Below are 21,889 nucleotides of genomic sequence, written 5' to 3' on the forward strand. Positions count from 1 at the left end.
TATGTGCACATGAAGTTTCACTTGTGCGAACAACAGGCAAGCATGCACACACATGTAAAGCTCCATTCACATGAGCGGAGGGCACTTGCAGTTGAGCACAAAACTCCATTCGCATGACGTTCCCTGCATACGAACATCCTCCACTTGAACGAGTGGAACTTGGCATGCAAGCACAAGTGGCCTCCGCTTAAGAAGCCCCGCTTTTGAAAATGGAACTTCACGTGCAAGTGCAACTACCGGCCTTCCATATGAGTGGAATTTTGTGTGTGAGCACAAGCACCCTCTGCTTGCACGCAAAACTCCATTCATGAGAGTGTAGGGCGTGCACATGCACCGAACACAAAAATGGAGCTGCACACACACACACACACACACACACATGTGCCTGCCACTCAGACAGCCCCCTCTCCCACGCTGGGCTGGACCACCAAGCTAGAAAGATTGGGGATCCCTGCCCTATGGAATTGAGAAATATTTTGGAAGAGAAAATCAAATAAATACAGGTAATCCTTGACCTAGGACCATAATTGAACCCAACATTTCCGTTACTAAGTGAAACATTAGTTAAGTGAATGTGCCCCATTTTATGACCTTTCTTGCCACAGCTATAAAGCGAATCGGTGCAGTTATTAGTCACATAATTGTTACGTGAAACTGGTTTCCCCATTGACTTTGCTTATAAGGAGGTGGCAATAGTTGATCACATGACCCTAGAACACTGCAACTGTCATAAATATGAGTCAGTTGCCAAGTGTCTGAATTTTGATCTCACGACCACTGGGATACTACAACAGTTGTAAATGTGAAAAACAGTCACAAGTCACTTTTTTCAGTGTTGTCATAACTTTGGTTACTAAGTGAACTGTTTTAAGCCATGAACCACCTGTAATGGACAAATCACCTGCTCAATGAAGGTCAGGTCAGTGGTGGCCAACCCTTCCTATAATAATAATAATAATAATAAAATTTTATTTGTTAGCCGCACCCTCTCCAGAAGGACTCGGGGCGGCGTACAATAAAAATACTTAAAATACAAATATAGACAATACATACACATAACTATAGACGTATACGTGGAGGAGGTAGACAAATAAATGGAGATAAGATTAAAATTGCAATTTAAAATCCCCTAAGTAAAATTACAAGATTAAAAACCCGTCAGGAGCGATATGATCAAACTATGGTTGAGCCAGGCCAGCTACTTGGAAAAGGTGGGTCTTGAGCTTTGTACGGAAGGAGCGGAGGTCAGAGGTAGTCCTAATATCCGGGGGGAGGTCATTCCACAGGGCTGGGCCCGCCACATGTCTCTTTCAGGATGTCCTTCATACCATACTGCTGTTCCTCAAAGGCTCGGGTCTGATTTCCAAGCTTATGTTTGATAGCTAGAGATTCCTTTTCCACGTCCTTCCATCATGTTAGAAGAGTGAGAAATATTTATTTATTTAATTAGTTAGTTGGTCAAACGTGTACGAGATAACAGGTATTAAGTATAAACATAGACATGAACACAGGAAATGGGTATGAATAAATGGGAACAATAGGACAGGGACGGTAGGCACGCTGGTGCATTTATGCACGCCCGCTTACAGACCTCTTAGGAAAGCGGTGAGGTCCACACTAGACAGTTTAAGGTTAAAGGTATGGGGGTTTGAGAATGTAACAACAGAGTCAGGTAGAGCATTCTAGGCATTGACCACTTTGTTGCGGAAGTCATATTTTCTGCAATCGAGTTACCTTTGTATCTATTGTTTGCCCTTGCATTATTGTGGGCAAATATGTGCTGAAGTAGTCATTGAAGCTGAAGTGGTCATTGACATGTAGGGCGTTGCAGCAGACAATTTTGTGTACTACGCTTAGTACACTAAGTACACAAAAGTTTGATGATACCACTGTTTTGGATTAGAATGGGGCTTGGTTGTGAGTTAGCAGAGGTGGGTCATTTGCTCCTGGCAGGACAGCTGAACAACCAGTTGTGGGTGAGAGACTTAATTCTAACGGGAAGAAGGGAGGGGAATTAGCCTTGCTATGATCAGCTTGGCCTATCAGATAAAGTAGAGGTCAAATAAATTGGCAGGCAGTTTTGGTCAGAGGGTTAATAGTCTCTCTTGATTGCACCTGGGGGACAGGCCTTTTCCTCCTTTCTTTGTTTAGGGTTATCCAAGTAACAAGGTCTTATCTTCTAAAACAGGAACTGGAGGCACTGAATCACAAATAATCACAGTGGCTAGCTTTACGTGCTACCTTTATTCGAATGGATGCTGAGGTGTTATCGGACAGTAAACGCCCTTTTAATGTACCTGATTGTTATTTGTTGTTGTGATCAAGACTTTCTCTCTGATAGCTGTAACTTGAAGGTGAGAGACGAGGAGTTTAATAAAAACTCTGCATTTCAAAGAACATATTGTACATTTCGCTGCATGGAATTGGCTTTCGTGGGGAAAAGCAATGTGCTTGGACTCTTTCAGCTTTGCTGAAATAATCTATGCACTTTTGAGAATTGTATTACAGTTGAATATAGAGGAATAGCACTACACTGGGAAAGTTTGGCTTAGCTTCAGAATTGCAACACCGTATTTTGGATTAGGTAATGACTATATTCAAGTTAATAAACAAAGCATTTCCAGTTTCTTGAATCTCAATTATTATTTTTTTATCAGCAGGAAGCATCTAGGAACTGTTTGATCAGGAATGTAAGCTTCTCTTTTTATATGTCATGACTCATCAGCAGGTTTCTCTGGGAAGATGAAAGGACATTTTCCTTCTGCCCCCCCCCCCCCTTCCAGGTAAAACTTTCCTTACCCTTTCATACCCCTTTTGATTAATTGTTGTGGTCTATAAAGGAGGAAGGGAAACGAGGGGATCCAACACGTCTGGGGAAGGGATGGGTTGGTGGCGCACTTGTACCATTTCCTCTTCACTGCCTGTACTGCAAACTGGAGCCATCAACATCACATGAAACGTAAGCATTGTGCCACTATAAACACAGAGTTGCCAAACAATGTCAACATACAAAAGAACTAATCAGTGTGCATCCTGGTGATAACCAACTCCTGAAAAATCTTGAACAGCACACTTGTTTAGGCTGAGATGAAAACAGACCAAGTGGAAAGGTTAGGCAAATGATGAGGAAGACGGCAGAGCCAAAGAAGAAACCCATACCACACCAAGCACATTGGTGCTTAGAAGATAGCACATAATGTTCTCTTCAGCAGTAGGAAGAGAGAAAGAGTGTGAGAAGAACTTATGCAAGAATGCTTCAAAAAGCAAAGGAGAGACAGCAAGGAGTTAAGAATTAAAGGAACAAAGAAATGAATGAAATTATCTCAAGTCTTCTGTTTCTTAAATGTTTTCAGAGATGTTTTGGTCCTGAACCTGTTTATTTGTAGGGAGTCACACTACAGCTTGTCACACTCTGCATCTAACTTATCGCCTTCGAAGGAATATAGCTTTCCCCAGTGCATACTTCATTTAATTGGTCAGCAAAGTGTGTTGTTTTTCTTAGTAAATCTTCCTCCCAAGTTACTAATGTTCTTATTTCACATTCCTTACTTTATGAGGTTTACTTCAGCTCAGTATGCAGAAATGCAAAAAGTTTAAAGGCAAAACTTTTCCTCAAGGACTATTTTTTTCCTCACCCTTAGAAGTTTTTCATTCTCGCTGTGTATCTATTTGTGATCTTGAAACACATCATTTCCCCTGCTTGTGTTGAGTTAGCTTTAAATGAGCTTCTACAAGGCTTGTTACACAGCCACGTGTGTTTCTTGTCCTCTAGTACCCTTATAATATTCTGTCCAGAAAAGGCCCCCAAGACAATTCTAGGCTAAGACCTTCAAACACCAGTCACAGCAAAATAAACAAGGCAAGGGCATTTTTTAAAAGTCACTATTGGAACAATATATTTAAAACCACCTAAAAGCCATGAATTTAAAAATCAAGATGTCACTATCCTGCCATTCTTTGGAGGCGAGCTCTGTAACCAAGCTATGATAAAGCCCTGCTCCATATTGGGCTTAGGGAGGGAACATAATTAAAAGAACTTCTACAGCACCCTGAAATTAAAGGCCACTTCACACACAGGAGGAGACTGAGATTTTCATGGGCATCTTTAAGAAAATGGGAGATTTACTTTACTTTTACTTTTATTTAGATTTTTATACCGCCCCCTCTCCCCAAAGGGAGATGAAAAAAATGAAGTTGAAACTGAAATTCAAAAGATATCCAGCTCAAGGATTTGTTTCTGAATATTTCACTAACAGTACCACATCTTTTAAGTTTGGTCCTACAAGCAGCAGGGTCTTCTCTATTCCACTAAGGTTCTCTGCCAATCTTCCTGCCTAGGCAGGGGGTTGGACTAGAAGACCTCCAAGGTCCCTTCCATCTCTACTATTGTATTGTATTCCTCGCTTCCCTGATGCTCTGCATGTTTTCTTTATTATCCTGATTTTATTGCATTGGAGGTAACTCAAGTCCATGAATATGCCTAATATTCCTTACTCCTCCTCCTACTATCCTTACAATTATGAGGTGGATTGGGCTGAGAGAGTGAGTGGCCCAAAGACACCTAACCAACTTTTGGGCCTAAGGGGACGACGACCATAACGTACAGTCTCTTAGTTTCTAGGCCAGTACTGTAACATTACACCAATTTGACTCTCTGAATTTTCAAACAGAATTAAAACAAGATTTAATTTCCAGTCCAATTGACAACTCTAGATGGACCCATATATATATATATCTCCTTTGCCTTAAGACAGCAAAACAACTTTGGCCTTCACTAATGTATCCATCAGCACTTATCTAAATAGACTCAAAATGCTGTTACTACATTATTATTATTATTATTATTGTTATTACATTAATGTTTTTACATCGACAAATTAAAGGTAAAGGTTCCCCTCGCACATATGTGCTAGTTGTTCCCAACTCTAGGGGGCGGTGTTTATCTCCGTTTCAAAGCCGAAGAGACAGCGCTGTCCGAAGACGCCTCCGTGGTCATGTGCCCGGCATGACTCAACGCCGAAGGTGCACAGAACCTTCCCAACAAAGGTGGTCCCTATTTTTTTACTTGCATTTTTACATGCTTTCGAACTGCTAGGTGGGCAGAAGCTGGGACAAATAATGGGAGATCACTCCATTACGCGGTGCTAGGGATTCGAACTGGCAAACTGCCAACCTTTCTGATCAACAAGCTCAATGCCTTAGCCACTGAGCTACTGTATCCCTTATATCGACAAATTAGCCATTCAATATATCTTCATGCAAACCAAGTTACTTTTCAGACCTCCACAGGAAAAAAAAAAGATGACAATAAAACAAAGACTGGAATTTACAGTAAGTTTCTTCTGAATGACTGCTGCTTCATACCAGAAAAATTGTGTCATCTATTCGCTCTTATCTTACGTTTTTCGAAGATTATTCTAATTTTAAAAAATAACAAGGGAAATTTGACTGATTCACAGCAAAGTTTAAGCCTTCAGCCTTGCCTCTGGACTACATTTAGATACTAAGCCAGATCATTTTAAAAACAAATGTGTCATAAACATTTGGAATTTCAGCGTGCCTTAATCACACCTTGTGCCCAAAAGTTGCAATCCTGAAGGACAATTAAAGATGGGTGCAACTGGCACAATTGGTGTAGTGTTCATTTTTCTGAGTCACTTGACACTGGTGAAATCTTTCATTTTTTATTTGCATTAGTTAGGATATACAATACACAAAATTAAATAAATTAGTTACAGTCCTTTAGATTAGGAGCCCCCAACTTCCAGTCCGTGGACCGGCACTGGTCTGTGGCATGCCCGAAACCGGTCTGCATAAACAACCAAAACCCCATCTGCGGGATACAGGCAGCACACAAAACCACACCTTCTGGTCTGTGGAAAAACCTCTCCTTGGAACAAGTACCTGATGCCCAAAAGGCTGGGGATGACTGTTTTAGATAAGATGACAAAATCATCTAGGTTAGTTTTGCTGCAAATGTGAAAGTTACTTTATCAATGACTTGATAGGAATCATAGAGAACAACTACACAATGAAGTCCAGGACAAATGGTGGGCATATTTAATTACATCTATAGCAACAGCTGTCTATAGGTTAACACTAGAAAAGTCAAAGAGAAATGGTGATTTAACTACCTGACTCAATATTACCTCATAGAGTATGTTCTCAAGCTAACCGGAGTGTTTCAAACTCTGTGCCAAGATCCCATCCACCACTTGTTTGCTTGTTTTGCAAGCCTGTTAGTTATCGTTTTTTGAGTCAACCCTACCTCTCTTTTATACTGACAATCCACCTGACATGATACACATGCTTTATTCGTCCTTTCATTTACAGCTTGGCTGTCCAACTCGCAGCCTGTGGGCTGGATGCGTCACACTCTGGCCACGCCCACACCCTCTTTAGCGAAAGGGAAAAAAGTCCCAATACGTCCCGTGATAATGTCGTGATGAAGGTTTGACATCCCTGATTTATAGATAATCCTTGCTTAACCATTGGTTATTTAGAAAATATTTGAATTTCTGAAGCACTTCCCAAAGCTACTCATGACCCATTTTCAAAGTTCTGAGGGCTGAACCCCCCCCCTATGATTATGTGATTGTATTTTGGGAGCTTGGCAACGGTGTCATATTTATGGGATTTTGCAGAGTTCTGTGGTCACATGATCACAATTTTGGGCTTTTTTGGCCGGTTTCCAGGAAAAGCCATTCACTGAAAAAAATATCTTTGCGCAACGATTGCGGTGTTCGCTTAACAATGACAGCATTCTCTTAACAATGATGGTGCTCACTTAATGACCACTGCAAAAAAGGTAGAGTCATGTGGTGACTCACTTAATGAGTGCCACGAACTTACAACTGTAATTCTGGGTTCAGTCATAAATCATAACCTGTATAACATTTAATGCCAGGTAAAAAAAAAAAAACAGAATGACACGAGTAGATCAAACAACTTTATTGCTGCATGTCTGTATACAAGAATCTCACCAAACTGCCTGCATTCTCTTGGGAAATGCCAGATAAGGGTTTCAGAGATTCTGGGGGAGCGAAGACCAGTGTTACTTCCTGATGTGCAAGGACTCTACGCTCTCCCCCTTCTTCACACTTCCCCTCCTTTAGCTGGAGATTCCACCACATTTAATCACCAAATACTATAAGAAAGGCGCACCCAATCTTTAAACTGTTAACATTTCTTTCCAGAAAATTTCTTCTTCATTTTTTCCCCAAGTGTTTATCACCTGCAGAAGCCAAATGATTGCCTCTTCAATGTATCAAGAATTTTTTTCCTCTGACTGCTGCACTTCTGTTAACATAATAAGGGAAAAACAGTCATATTAAAATCGCAGGATATTAAAAGACCTCATTCCCTTTTTGAAAATTGAGTATTTCAAAGTCAATGGGAGCTACTCATAGAGAAGATATAGTGGATATCACAACAGGTATCAGCCCCTCTTTTTGCTAAGTAAATGTAAAAAGGTAAAGGTTTCCCTAGACTAGTAGTGTCTGGCTCTAGAAGGTGGTGCTCATCTCTGTTTCTTAACCCAGGGAAACAGCATTGTGTGAAGGCACTTCTGTGGTCATGTGGCCAGCATGAGTATATCCTTAGACGCACAGAATGCTGTTAGTACCTTCCCACTGAAGTGGCACGTGTTTATCTACTCGGATTTGCATGCTTTTGAACAGCTAGGTGGCAGGAGCAGGGTCAAGTAATGGGAGTTTACCGTCCTTATTTTTCCAACCATATATTCTCACTTCACCCAGATTTATGCAGAAATCCTACCCTCCTCTCAGTCACCTCCCCTTATATTCTAAATGCATTATATCAGTTCTGGATCCCATCAAATTAGATTATGGCACTTATTTTTTTTATTTACACGGAATGGTTACATGGTTACACCGTTTTTAACTTCTTTAGTCAATAGTTCCACTAGTCAAAGAGGGCACACACCTTGTGAGGAGCAATACCTTATACGTCGATTATTCAGACGTGCCATTGTGAAAAGCTATGGAGTCCCAGGTGCTCTATGAGCTTGTTTCCTTGCAAACATTTCATTACCCCATTAATATTAGCAGCAAGGAACTGCTTCCTGTAAATAACCCTTATATTCAGTGCTTGGTACCATCTGAGTTTGCAAACTATTGCAAAAAATCCACCACCAGCCAATTTAGATAGGAACCTGTTTATGCTTGCCTAAAGCATTTAGGACACCTTTAGATATACTAAGGGTTAACTGCGATAGGCTATAATTTCTATACTTGAAGCATCAATTAGCAGACAATTATTTATCTTGTTATTTTGTTCCAGCAGCTAAAAAACATTCTTGGCCTTCAGATAGGCAATTTTGCCTGATTTTTGTAAAGTGTACATTGGACTGAATTCCATCTCTTCTTTTAACGTCTATCTAAAAACATGAATATGCACATTCTGAAGTGTGGCCAAGACAATAAAATATTGGTGGAAGGAAGGGAAGGGAAGGGAAGGGAAAGAAGGGAAGGGAAGGGAAGGAAAGGAATTAGAAGTAGTCGAGAACATCTTTAACCACTCAAGAATTCAGTTGTGTGAATGGTCTCTTTTAATGCACCCCCCCCCCCCCCAAAGAGTCCAAAACCTGCTAACTAGAAAAGGAAAGAAACCATACGAGGCCACTTAAGGCAACTCTGCAGAAATGCAAACATCCTTAGCTGGGAACGGGTACAACTTGCCACAGCCAACTTACTGCCAGAAAATTTAACAATTCTATATACCGGTAATTATTTAAAATAAATAAAAAAATATTTTCATTTTTGCCATTCTGTTCCCTCCTTTTGCATCATTTCTTTCATGATTCTATGAGTTGGCCGTGGCGAATTGTCATAAATTTGCTCCTGAAAAGGGGATCACGATTTTCCTGACTAACTGCTCCCACGTTACTGTCGGACACGTGGACGCTCGATATTTTTTTTTTAATGTTTTACTCGCACGGAATCCGGAACCGGAGTAGCGCCGTTTGCCAATCGTGTTTGTGTGCTTTGCTTTTCTGAAGCGGAAGAGAGCGGAAAGGTGGCAGCTCCTCACCTGTAGTAACCCAGAGGCTTCGGAGCCCTCCCTCCCCGCGGAGAGTCTGCCCTCTTCCTCCGGCAGATCGCGTGGCGTCAAGACGGCCGTGGCAGCAAGCGGGCCAGCGGCGGCCGGTCAGCCAGCGAGCGAGCAGCAGCGAAGAAACCAGTTCTCGCCTCGCGCCTAATCCCCGGGCCTCCCTAAGGAGCGGCTGCGGTGGCCGAGCCCGCCCCTCTCCCAGCCTCCTTCGCGGCTACCCTGCCTCCCTCCTTCTCCGTCCCCCTCTTTTTCCTTATTCCCATCCTGAAGCGAGGCGCAGTTGGAGCTTCGGTCACCGCTGCCTCTGCCGCCACTACTACTGCTACCTAGTAGTACTACTACCACCTCTCCACCGTTAAGCGGGGCGACGCTTCTCCACCGCTCGGGGACTTGCTCAGAGGACAAGGACGGGGTGCGTCGCTTGCCGCCGCCGTTCCTGCCAGAGCCGAAAAGCCTCAGGAGAAGCGACCCGAAGAGCCACAAAGGAGCGCCGACGGCGAAGCTTGCGCTGCCAGCGGAGTCGCCATGAGTTGGGGCACGGAGCTCTGGGTGAGTTCCCCCCCTCCTCCCCCCATACACCCCGGTTGCTCTTTATTATGCCCGGGCTTCGCGACCAACCCTCTGCGGGAAAGGAGCGAACGAGCTCGGCCGGCTGCTTTTGTATATGTATGTGTGTAGACAGGCGCAGCCCCTCCGCCCCGCAATCTCCCCCGTGCGGTGGGGAGCGGGAGGGAGGTCGCGCCCGGGCTGCTTTGTTGAGCGAAGTAGTGGAAGCGCCTCGGGGGAAGAGAGAGAGAGAAAAGGGTGACTTGGGTAACGTGAGGGGGGGGAGGTCGGTCCGTTTCCCACGTCGGGGGGGGGGGAGGAGGAGGGGCGGGGCCCAAAGGAAAAAAAAATCCCCCTCCTCCTTTTTCTCCCTTTTTTTCTTTCTCTTCCTTTTCAGAGCTTAGAATTCTGCTCTAAGGCTTGATCTCGATTCACAGGCGCGCTCTGGGGTTTTTCCAGCGGTGGGTTGAAGGACGTCGGTTTCCTTGGAAAGAGCGTTGGGGCTTTTCGAAAGGGGAATCACAGCATCCGTGATTTCTCTCTCTCTCTCCTTAAAGGAGAGGGTGGGGGGAGAGAGCTTGAGCTGCTTTGGCTGGTCGTGCAGTTTTTCCTCCCCTTTCGCTCCTTAAACAAAGAAAAAAGAGGGCCTGAACAATACAGGGCAAGAAAGGAGGCATGGATTCATGCTGAGCAGGAGTTGTTAGGTGATGGTTTCGTCTTAAGGAAGAAACTGGAGCGTCTTGTAGGTTGGTCCCTGCTATCTTCGGTATGAGTCAGGCTGTGCCCAAGATCTGCTTTGGGAAACTAGACTAGATTGGGCTTAGTGAGCCGAAGGTATAGAAAAGACGGTATGTTAAATAGGCAGCCAAAATGAGCTAACTAGCAATCAAAGCTTCATTTGGCTTTAGCTGAGTTCCAGGGCTAAAATGAGAGGAAATCTTGATTGCAACCTTACTGTCAGTCAGTGCAGGCTAAGACATATGAGGTCTGAGTCACTCGGAAGCCCATATATTAACATTCTCAAATACCACACCTTGGTATGGTGTATTTTCTGCTTGGTGTTATAGTTTCTTCTCTCAAATATCTGAGCAATTCTAAAGCAGGCAACTAATCCGTTCTGTTTCTGTGCGCATTTTTTATTTTTTTTTTAAAAAAAACATTTGTTATTAAACCTTGCTAGTAGAAACCATGATGGAAAGCCAAAGTATGCGGATCTTCCAACAACATGAGAGGGTCCATAGGCATCACTTGGATGTTCTGGATGCAATTGTTCTATTGATCATGGATGGAAAGTAATGGGCTGTGTGTGGGTACGAAGGACAACTTTGATGTCCAGTGGTTAACTTTAGTGGTTGCGTTCGTTAATCAGCTGAATCACTGAGCAAGTCTTGTCATTTAATGGCTCTGCTTATTTTATCTTAATTAATTGTGGCCAGTTGCAGCCATGTCTGGTTCAGGAAGTACTATCCCTGGTCACTCATGTCTTCTTCATCTCACACCTAGGCTCCTGCAGTTCAAATTGATGTTGAAAGCCTTTTGGAAACCTCAGCTGGTACAGCATGCAGCTGCCCATATAATTATGAACACATCAACATTTTTCTGTGTTGCTTCTGGAACTGCCCTGAGTGCCAGTTAGTTCCAGGTACAATTCAGCTTGCTGATTGTCACCTTTAAAAACCTTTATTGCTCAGGGCTCGGATATCTGCAAAACCTCCTTCTCTGGATTATTTATTTATTAAATTTATAGGCCTCCCATCTCCCCGATGGGGCAACTCTGCTTCCTAGTTCTGAGAGCTGAGGTTAAATCTGCCTCCCAGTGAGATTGGGGAGAGAGGGTTTGCTGAAGGTCCCTTTTTTGAGGAACCTTTACAGGTATCCTGCTTAAACTCCTTAGAGCCTATGGTAATTTTAACCTTATAGATTCATTATAATTAGAAGAGAATATATGTAGCTCAGGGTTGAAGTGTGGAGTCCTTGATGCTCTCTGGGCTTGGTTGTTTGCTGATGTTACTTAGTCAACATCTACAAGCAAACAACCAGGCTCAGAGAGCACCAAGGATTGAATGATTCAATGGAGTCAGTTAATGAATAGGAACGTTGACATCGGAGTAGACTGTTTTCTTTTGCAAAAGTATTAACAGATTCCTTTAAAGCACCCCAGTTAGGGATGATGGCCCACAGTTCAAAAACATTGTCCAAATTGTGTGCAGCAACTTTAATATGACACTGTAGTTTTTTATTTGTATTTTGTTGATTTCTGCAATATTACAAGATTGTACCTGATTTATTTATTACATTTACCTCCCAGCTTTAATTCAGGAGATCAAGTGCACATATATTGGCCCGAGATAGTGATTAGACCAAAGTCACCCATTGAGTTTCCATGGCTGAGGAGAATGTTACTCGTCCAACATTTTAAACCACTATACTACCCTGATTCTCCTGTCAAACTGTATTTTGAATTGTCCATTTAAAGGCATATTTTTATTTTTATGTATTACTAATTTACAATGTAGTAGTGTAACTTGTATAGCTTTTCCGACACACATATCATTAATTGGAAATTGAAAATGTGTCAGGAAATGTGGCAAAACATTAAATAAATGATTGTAAATTGAAGTGTATATGAAATGAAATTTCTTTAATTAGAATCTTTAATCACTTTAATGAGTTTATCATTTGTGAGGGGGGGAAAGTTGGACATTTGCTGCTTATTCTCTAGGAATGATCTGTCTTCTCTTTAGACATTCACTGTATTTTTAGATGCTGAAGCAACTATCTAATATGCATAATTTTTTTCTTTTGGATCAATAGTGAACACTGAGTGAGTGAATACTAAGTTCAGGAAAAGCATTTGCATCTAAAATAGTGACTTTATAAAACTATTTTTTGGGTTAAAAAATAACCATGTCATCACTTAACTGATGTAAACCAAAATGTAAATTAAACTTTTAAGACTAGATTCTGTACAGATATTTATTTAATAGTTACCTGATTAAGGATTTGGATGTAGTGCAGTGTTACTATCAAGTCATTTAAATAAAGAACAAAAAGTAACCTAATTACATATTTTTGTATATATTTTGCAGATAAATATTGATATTTTACAACATATGTATTAAAATTATTGTGTGAGAATGTATGTGTTGGCCAACGTAGTCATACATAAAGAAGAACGGACTGTTTATATGCTTTATCAGATTTGTATTCCGTTTTTATTTATGTGTCTAAAAAAAGTACACAGGAATGAGTACAGTTAGTCTTCAACTTACAATGGTTTGTTTAGTGACCGTTCAAAGTCACGACACTGAAAAAACTCTTATGACAGTTTTTCACACTTATGATCATTACAGCATCCCAATAGTCACATGATCAAAATTTGTACATTTAGCAATTGGTCTTTGTGACAATTTCAGTGTCCCAGGGTCATATCATCTTTTGTGACCTGAGCAAAGGCCATTGGGAAGCCAGATCCACTTAACCTTGTTTTAACAACTGAAGTGATTCACTTAACAACTGTGGCAAGAAAAGTTATAAAATGGGGCAAAACTCAATTAATGAATATCTCGCTTAACAACATAGATGTTGGGGTCAATTGTGGTCATAGGTCAAGGACTACCTGTGTAAAATTTTGATGAAACTAGTCCTTCTTTACCAACCACAGTTGAGACCTGCAACTCAATAGTTAAGCACAGTGGGTGCTAAATTAAACTGCAATTCTACTTATAGGTATCACTTCACCGTTCCTTTGCTTTACAGATCTATGAAGGTTGTAAATGAAACTGGTCACAAAAGCACTTTTTAATCATGGTTGTAACTGCAAATAGTTGCTAAATAAGGATTACCTGTACATTAACTCTGTAATAAAGATATCAATTTTGGTAAGCTATAAAATATTCTTTCAACTGTTTGGCTAATGAAGACAAAATAGCCTCCTGTTCATTTGTGCTTCAGTGGTATTAGAAACAGGTTAAACAGTTTATAGGAAAGTCTGAAAATATTTATTCTCTGCAGTGATGTTGAATTCTCTTATCTTTCTGGACACTTTCTTCTTGAATATGATTTTCAAAGAATAGCAATAGCGCTTAGACTTATATACCACTTCAGTGTTTTATAACCCTCTCTAAGCAGTTTTTTTTCTTCCAAAGAATGATGCACATTCATTTCTATATTTGCACTGAAAACTTTGTTTTGTAATTTCAGTAGAATTTTAAGAAAGGGAGATTCAACCCATCCTTATTAATGTAGTGCCCATATTTGATCTAATATGCTGGTACTTACCTTGTGTTTTATAAACATGATGAACAAATCTACTTCATGAATGCAAACCATCCTGTATTTTATCTTATTAATAAAACATTTTTTTAAATCCAAGAACAGAAGATGATATTTCTCTTTTATGAAAGCAGCTTGTCCTGTACACAGCAATTACTACCAATTCTACATGTTGGTAGTAATTGCTAGAGACAGAGATGAAACTTGTTCATTTGGTAGTGTTCTTATTTGTGCTTTGCTTTACTTTGTCTTATCACCACTTGGGAATTTGGTTTTGTCAATATGCCTCTTTAAATAAAATAAAAAAATTTATCTTAATATGATATGAGAATACAGCCTTCATGCATTTGTCAGCTTTCTAATGGTATCACTCTAATATTTTTTCCCAGCCACTATATAATAAATAACTTAATATTTGAAAAGCATTTTTAGCTTGATTCATGAAATAGAGAGGTGTTTTTAATAACACTCTGTACAAAAATGAATGTAAAATTCCAAGATTTCACCAGAATGATGAAACAAGGGGTTTAACTTGGTGACACAAGCCTTTTCCTTATAGGAAGTTGACTAAATGAGCAAAGGGGCCAGGACTTCTGTCACAATCCCTGTTTTGTCATTTTGCTTTCTGTGCATCCCTATGACTATATGTAGAATTGCAACTAGTGGTAAACTGTGGGAACCAACTAACAGCGCTTAAAAGATTATGACTGTAATGGCCTGCATTTTCACAGATGAATTCATAATTTCTGATGATAGTTCTCTTCATAGCTGCTTGAACACGCAAAGATAGATTTTCTCTGAGAGCAGTCTATAAAATGTGATTTTATTTTCTGTAAACCGCCTAGAGTTTCCATGAGGGAGTAAGCAGCTATATAATTTTTCCAAAACAAATAGTTTCTGGAGAAACTAAGCAACTCACATCTTTGAAACATACCTTAAAGTTAAACTAGCCTTCTGGTTTTTCTAATGGTGTACAGGTAGTCCACACTTAATTATGATCCATTCAAAATTACAACTGTATTGAAGAATGCTAGTTTTGGCTGGTTTTCTTTTGATAGCCCACCCACATTTAAAACCTTAGCATGTACTTCAATATCTCCATCACCCTGCCTATGGGACTGCATAATCCTGGCCTATTGGCCACAATCTATGACTACCAGAACTGCCATCATCAAGCAGTGTGGTCATGTGTATGTTTTGCCTGATGACTGCTTCACCAAGCAGTGGAAATTCTGCTCCCAATTCGGGTTGTTAAATGCGGACTACCTCTGTTTGCAAAAGCAAAATAAAGCCAATATAATCATAGTACAAGTAGTCATCATTTAGCAACCTTTCACGGTTACAGCAGTGATGGAAAATTAACTTTACAGTCAATCATCACATTTGTGACCTTTGCAGGTCTGTAAAGAAAAGGAGAGCTGAATTCATCATAAGCACAATAATGCTTTCTCTTGGCGACCATTTTGCTTAAGGACTGACTTACTGATCCCAATTGTAGTGGCTAAAGGAGGGCTATCTGTAATTTATTTAGGAATGGTCTGTCACACATTCTGAACTGTGAACTGTGATAGATCAGATAGATGTAGACAGTGGCGTAGCGTGGGTTGTCAGCACCCGGGGCAAGGCAAGTAATTTGCGCCCCCTAACCCGTGGATTTTAGCACTCGAGTCTCTTCCACTAGATTAGTTAAAGAAACCCTTACCCCCTAAGCACATGTATTGTTTGTTATGAAAATACTGATGTAATTAAAGTAAAATGCATCTAAATACAAGTTTATTTTCAAACACTTTATTGAGTGCGAACATGCATTACACATTCTCCACATTTTCAGCAGGTCTATGAATACAAATCTACAATTTAATTAGCGCAAATTTTTCAACAACGGAATTGAAATCTACATTAAAGTCTCTTTTAATGGACAGTATTGCTAGATTACTCAGTCTTTCTTGGCTCATTGTAGATCTCTGATATGTATTAAATAGTTTAAGTTTTGAGAAACTTCTTTCACAACTCGCTATAGAAACAGTGATAGTCCCTCGCTCTCTCTCCGCACCGCACCGCACGCCTGGCACCTCCCCTCCACAGTGGGCGGCGACTCGGCGGCTCGGATCGGATTCGCACAGCCAGCACTGCAGTGAGAGAGAGTGAGTGAGCCAGGCAGGGGCAGAGAGCTGCGAGTGCAAGCGCCCCCCCAGATGTTGCGCCCGGTGCGGCCAGCCCCCCCTGCACCCCCCACGCTACGCCACTGGATGTAGATCAGTTTCAGAGCATACTGCAAAATATTACAAATATTTGATATAAAGGTTTTTCTCTAAAGCGCTTGAATGAGATGCCTTTTAAAGCAGTTTTTAAAACTGAGTAATTATTTCAGTGTTGCAGATAAGAACAAATAGCTCAGAAAAATGTTACCAACCTGGCTGCATATAATGCCGGACAGCTTGAGTGACAGGTTTGGCAAGTTATTTACCTTGAAGGAATTGTTATTCTCTCTCCAAATGAGTTAGCAATGGCTAGCTGTAAGCCTTGCTCCCTCAAGAATAGTCCAACTATGATAAGATTAAAAAAGAATTTTACCAGGCCAATTGCTGTTTCAACTCCATGCAACTTAAGCTTATAGTGTTAGTATCTTCCCAGAAGTAGTCTGATTGCATGGTGATCTGATATTCTGATCTTGTTTCCATGGAAAATGAATCAGTCTTAAAATGGTTTTTTTCCCCCTTCCATACTTAAATTTTCCAGATTGGCAATAATAACCCTATGGTTGTTGATAAATTGTTTAAATCTTCTGAAACAATGTGAGGATTTCTTTTATGAAGCTATTTAGGACAATTGTTCCTCAGACTGCTGTGAAATGGGGAGACATGCTTTAAAAAAAATCTGAGTCTGTTTTCATTTAAAACTAACATGTCATTCACTGAGAGAAAGGGGGAAAACATTTCCAACATTTGTTTTCCATGTTCAAATAACCTGAACACAATGGAGGTGGAAAAAAATAAGGAAGATAAATTCTAGAAATAGAAGTGAATCATTCTCAGATGTTATGATTTTAAACAATTAATTGCTTCTCAGACAATAGTTTGAAAAATGGTGTTCCACTTCTGCATTTGAAAGTTAAAATAATAAAAAAAATAAGGTTGGCATACCTTGAAACTAACTGATACCATAACGTATTTGCAGCTTCTTCAGATATACGAAGAGGCGAGTGGTATTTCTGTATATATGGACTGAAATATGAGAGTGGAAAACCAAACTTGAGAGTTTAAGAACATGCCTTAAATATATCCTGCTGATGTTTGGTTTATACTATTTATAGAATCAAACATGACAAATTAAGACAGCAAAGAGGCACCAGAACTGTAATGGAAACATTTAAAGGACAATTTGAAAATCACAACAATAGAACTATATATTAAAGATTGTTCTAAGAAGGAAAGGACTTCAGTTTTTGAGAGGCTATTAATAAGGAAAAATAATGACCACCCCAAAAGGTCATTCCAAAGCCTATGTAGACTTCCTCCAAGATGTGAGATGGATATGAGGGGCTCCTGAAATATATAAGATGAGGAATATTCTGATTCTGCAAGACTTTAAAGATCAACATCAGCAAGCTGAATTGTGGTGACATCCTTGTAAGAGATAATGCATTCATTTCACTTACATTCCTTCTGTGCAGCTCCTGTTAACAAGCTGCAGCCTTCTGGACCAGTTGTATTGCAGTAATCCAGATGATAAAATTTAGATCTCTCTCTCTCTCTCTCTCTCTCTCTCTCTCTCTCTCTCTCACACACACACACACACACACACACACACACACACACACACACACACACTCACACACTTTCAGTCAAAATAACTCCCAAGTTAAAACTGTTTTCAAGGAGAAGGTTATATCATTGTACACTGGTAGTATCACATTTCCTACTTGGAGTGAGACGGAAGAGTTAGTAGAGGAAGAGGAGTAACAGAGTTAAGTGTCATCCATAAAATAATGATCTAACCCCCCTCCCTCACTGCAGTTATAACCTCCTAACAGTATCAAGGCAAACCTTTGTCAGGGTACCTGAAGCCTCCGGAGTGCGAAAAACCAGGTCTACGGGCAAACCGGAAGTTCAGGAACATACTTCTGGTTTGCTCATAGGGCCGGTTTTAGCCCTCCAGAGCGTTCAGGAAGCTTCCCTGAAGACTCGGGAGGGCTAAACCGGCCCTACAAGCAAACCGGAAGTCTGTTCCTGAACTTCCAGTTTGCCCGTAGGGCCAGTTTTTCGCACTCCGGAGGCTTCAGGGAAACTCCTGAAGCCTCCGGGGGAGCGGGGGAGGCTGTTTTCGCCCTCCCCAGGCTCCTATGAAACCTCTGGAGCCTGGGGAGGGTGAAAAAAACATGCCAAAAATGGGGGGGGGGGCGCTGGTCATGCATGCATGCGTGCTGGGGTCGTGCCATAGCATTATGGGTGTGGCACACCCATGCACAACCCCTCCTACGTTCCCCCCCCCGCTTTTGGCATGCCAGCCAAAAAAGGTTCACCATCACTTACATAGGAGATACTTAGAGCCCTATGGAATCATTTAGCTGTGGTGGTACAGTGGTTAGAATGCAGTATTGCAGACTAACTCTGCTCATATTGCCAGAGTTTGATTCCTTTGATCCTGAGCAGCTGAAGTCTTCCAACTCAGATTGTTGGGGGCAACATGCTGACTCTGTAAACCACTTAAGAGAGTGCTGTAAAGCACTGTGAAGCGGTATATAAGTTTAAGTCTTACTGCTATTGACCAATGAACAGGGAACTCAATAAGCATCCTTAACATCATCATCTAAGACTGATCACTTTCAGATGTATCTTCAAGGCCCATTCTTTAATTATTCAGAAGGATATTTATGACTGATGAAATTGAAAATCCACAGAACTAGGTGGGACGTCGGCCTCTATCTAGTTCCTGACATCAAAGTGACCTGGGCTGTGTTAACCCAAAACAATGGCTTAGATCAAACTGAGGTTGATTTAGAAAATCCGCCAGTATATCTGTTGTATGGGATTATACTGTAAGAAGTAGAAGAGCATTATTAGCAGATAAACGTATCATGGTGAGATCTAGATTAAGAATACTATTTATAGTGCTGCCAGTTATCCTGATTTTATTTATTAGATATATTCCTATAATACTGCAACTGAAAAGACAATGGTTTACATAAAATATAAAATAACCAATAAGAGCATTATTGGTATATATTGTGTTTCTTTAACAAAGAAAGGATAGTGTCATACATGTCCATTAGATGCTTTCTATGTAGGCTTAAGGGATCAGACTATTAAGGAAAATACAATTTACTGTTAAATAGGTCTGGGAATTGTGAAGTATGAGGTTTTGAATGCCTTAATTTAATTAAAATAAATATTTTGGAGAACTTCACTGAAGGGTGCTGTATAAGCTGAGACAGTCATTTTCTGGGGGGGGGGGGGAAGTTCCATTGTAGTTTTTAGAATGACTTGCTATTAGTGAGTTAATTGGTATGTAAATAGTAAGGTTATACTTCATTCTAATTCAGTGGTATCTTGGCAAATAGTTTCTGTACTCAGCCTTTTCGATTATTTTCAGTTCTTCCAGCTGTATAATAGTAAAAAGAGGAGGAAACAAAGGAAGCTAAAGGATCCCACAAATATTGATTTTCTGACTGAAATAATTGTGAAATACAATTGGTTCTGTAATGTACAAAATCTTGACTCATAGTTGTAGTTTTGTTCTGCTACAGAATATGTGTGAGCTACTGCATCATTTTTGGATATCTGCTAAGTCTGAAAACTGTAGGATATTTCCAGTCCCTAAAATTACACCACCTTCAAAAATACGTAAAGACTCATTTTGAGTATGGATAGTTTCTTAACACACACACATTTTTTTTTTGTGCAAATAAATTAATTGTTTTTTTTTTACAAACATATTCCATACAATCTACCTACAATGAGTACCAAGCATTTCATTAAACCGTGTGATACAGTGTTTGGTCCTTACCATTTAAGCATATCAATTATTTGCTAAACAGGGAGGGACTGTAAAATCAGTCTCGTATCGGTTGGGACAAAACAAATTTGCTTAATGAATGTTCCATTCTAGCCACTAGTATGATTTTGAGCATTGCAGGATAAATTATTGCTAACTAAAGGCCCTCTTAACAACTTAAATAAATTAATTTAGAAATCAATACAATATTTGCAGAATCAGTTATTGCTTATATAAATAAGACATACAGGCTAACTCCTAATATTATGTTGAGTAGTAGTTTTCCCAGTTCCAGTGGTTAATAGAACATGGTCATGAAACATTGTTCAACTATTAGTGCATCAGTAGCTATAGAATTGAAAACATAAGAAGGACAGATAATATCCTTGGAAACTTTGCCTCAGTATTGAATTCTGATGATATTTCTGTTCACATATCAATGAATGACATTGTCTGGGTGGCCTTATGATTTTTCCTTAGCAAGATCATGTAGGTGGAAATAATGCAGTAGAATGTATTTCCTATAGAGATCACAGTATTATTTTCTGTGCCATCTTGCTGTGCATAAGAGGCCAACATAAAGATTCCAGAAGACCTGCAAACCAATCAATGCTTCTTCATAGTTAAATCTAAATGATTATTTTGTAGTGCCGTGTTTCCTCGAAAATAAGACAGGGTCTTATTTTCTTTTGACCCCCAAAATAAGTGCTTGGCCTTATTTTTGGGGAGGTTTTACTATTTTTGAGGTGCAGGAGGCGGCAAGTATGGTCACCTCATGCTGCCATTTTGCAATATTTTAGGGAGAGCTTATTTTGGGGAGAGGGCTTATTTTCACATACGTGCTCAAAAGCCCCATTAGGCTCATTATCCAGGGAGGTCTTATTTTGGGAGAAACAGGGTATGGAAATCCAGGTATTGTGAACCTAAAAGAGAACAGAAAATAGAACTGGAGGCTAGTAGTAAGACCTTTTGAGTAGGATATGATAACATAAGGAAATGAAGGCGTTTTGTACAATAGAAGTATAAGATTGTGGTTTCCATAAGCCAGGGTCTTTAGGAAGAAATGTCTGGTAGAAGAAATTATGTGACGAGTCCTTTGGTAGCTTTTTAGTAAACCCGGGATAGAATGATTATTGATATTTTTGAAGTTTGGTGTGGGACAAGATTCCTGAGAATACCATGGATAGTCAAGAAAAACAAATAAATTGTTAAACAAATCATCTGAGTTCCCACTTTAAGAACAAGTGACTGGACTGAAATGATCATCAAATCAAATCTTTAATATGGGCATAGACCAGCATACAAATGATAATATTTTGAACACAGTGTGCAAAGACTATATCTCTGTAGAAACCCTGAAAAAGTTGGGAGCCACAGGGAGGGAGGTACAGATGCTAGAGAAAATCTATCTATGTGATTGCTAATAGTTGATACCAACTTGACAGCACATAATCAATATTATTTTGGACCTAAATAGGAGTACTGATGACAGCAATGACAGGATGACAGATACCCATGCTATGAGCAAAGCTTCCAATCAGAGCATCCACTGACTACCTGGAAAGGCAGCCTTGGCAGTTTTAAAGAATTGCCCTAAAGAGTAGGAGTTATTGAAAGAGACTTTGGAGATGTCATTGATATTGGATCCTGGGCAGGTCTTGCTGAATAACTTAGGAATGACATCTGAGTTAAAACTGGAATGGAGACTCATTTTTAGCTGTTAGCTGTTTTAGATGTTGAAGGTGAATTGGAAAATAATTTGGACAGTATCTGGTGTAATTTCCGCCTATAATTAATGGATGCCAGCAGGACATTGAAGGTCTCTCTCCATCCAAGAGAGAGAGAGAGAGTTCTAAGTAGGGAAAGTCAGAATATGGATAGGGGATTCCAGCCTGCAAAATGGGAATTGCAGGAGGAAAAACTCCTGCAGTGTGCAGAAAGCTGTATTTATTTTATATTTGGTTCTGTAACTGTGTAGGGAATAAGAGAAACTGAGATTGTA

General features: G+C 40.2%; 1 protein-coding gene across 2 annotated transcripts in view; it reads left to right on the top strand.

Annotated features, from left to right (window-relative positions):
• Positions 1–9,335: 9,335 nt before the first annotated feature.
• The window catches only part of FNBP1L (formin binding protein 1 like), a 59,333-nt gene continuing 46,779 nt past the window's right edge, over positions 9,336–21,889 (top strand). The window contains exon 1 of one of the 2 annotated variants that reach the window (XM_081946055.1): positions 9,336–9,621. In XM_081946055.1, the coding sequence (XP_081802181.1) occupies positions 9,598–9,621 (24 nt within the window). In that variant the 5' untranslated portion in view covers positions 9,336–9,597. The remainder of the gene's footprint in view (positions 9,622–21,889) is intronic. The other variant, XM_081946056.1, reaches the window with a different exon arrangement.

This window comes from Natrix helvetica (assembly GCF_964273705.1).
Source record: "Natrix helvetica genome assembly, chromosome: 3".
Lineage (NCBI taxonomy): Eukaryota > Metazoa > Chordata > Lepidosauria > Squamata > Natricidae > Natrix > Natrix helvetica.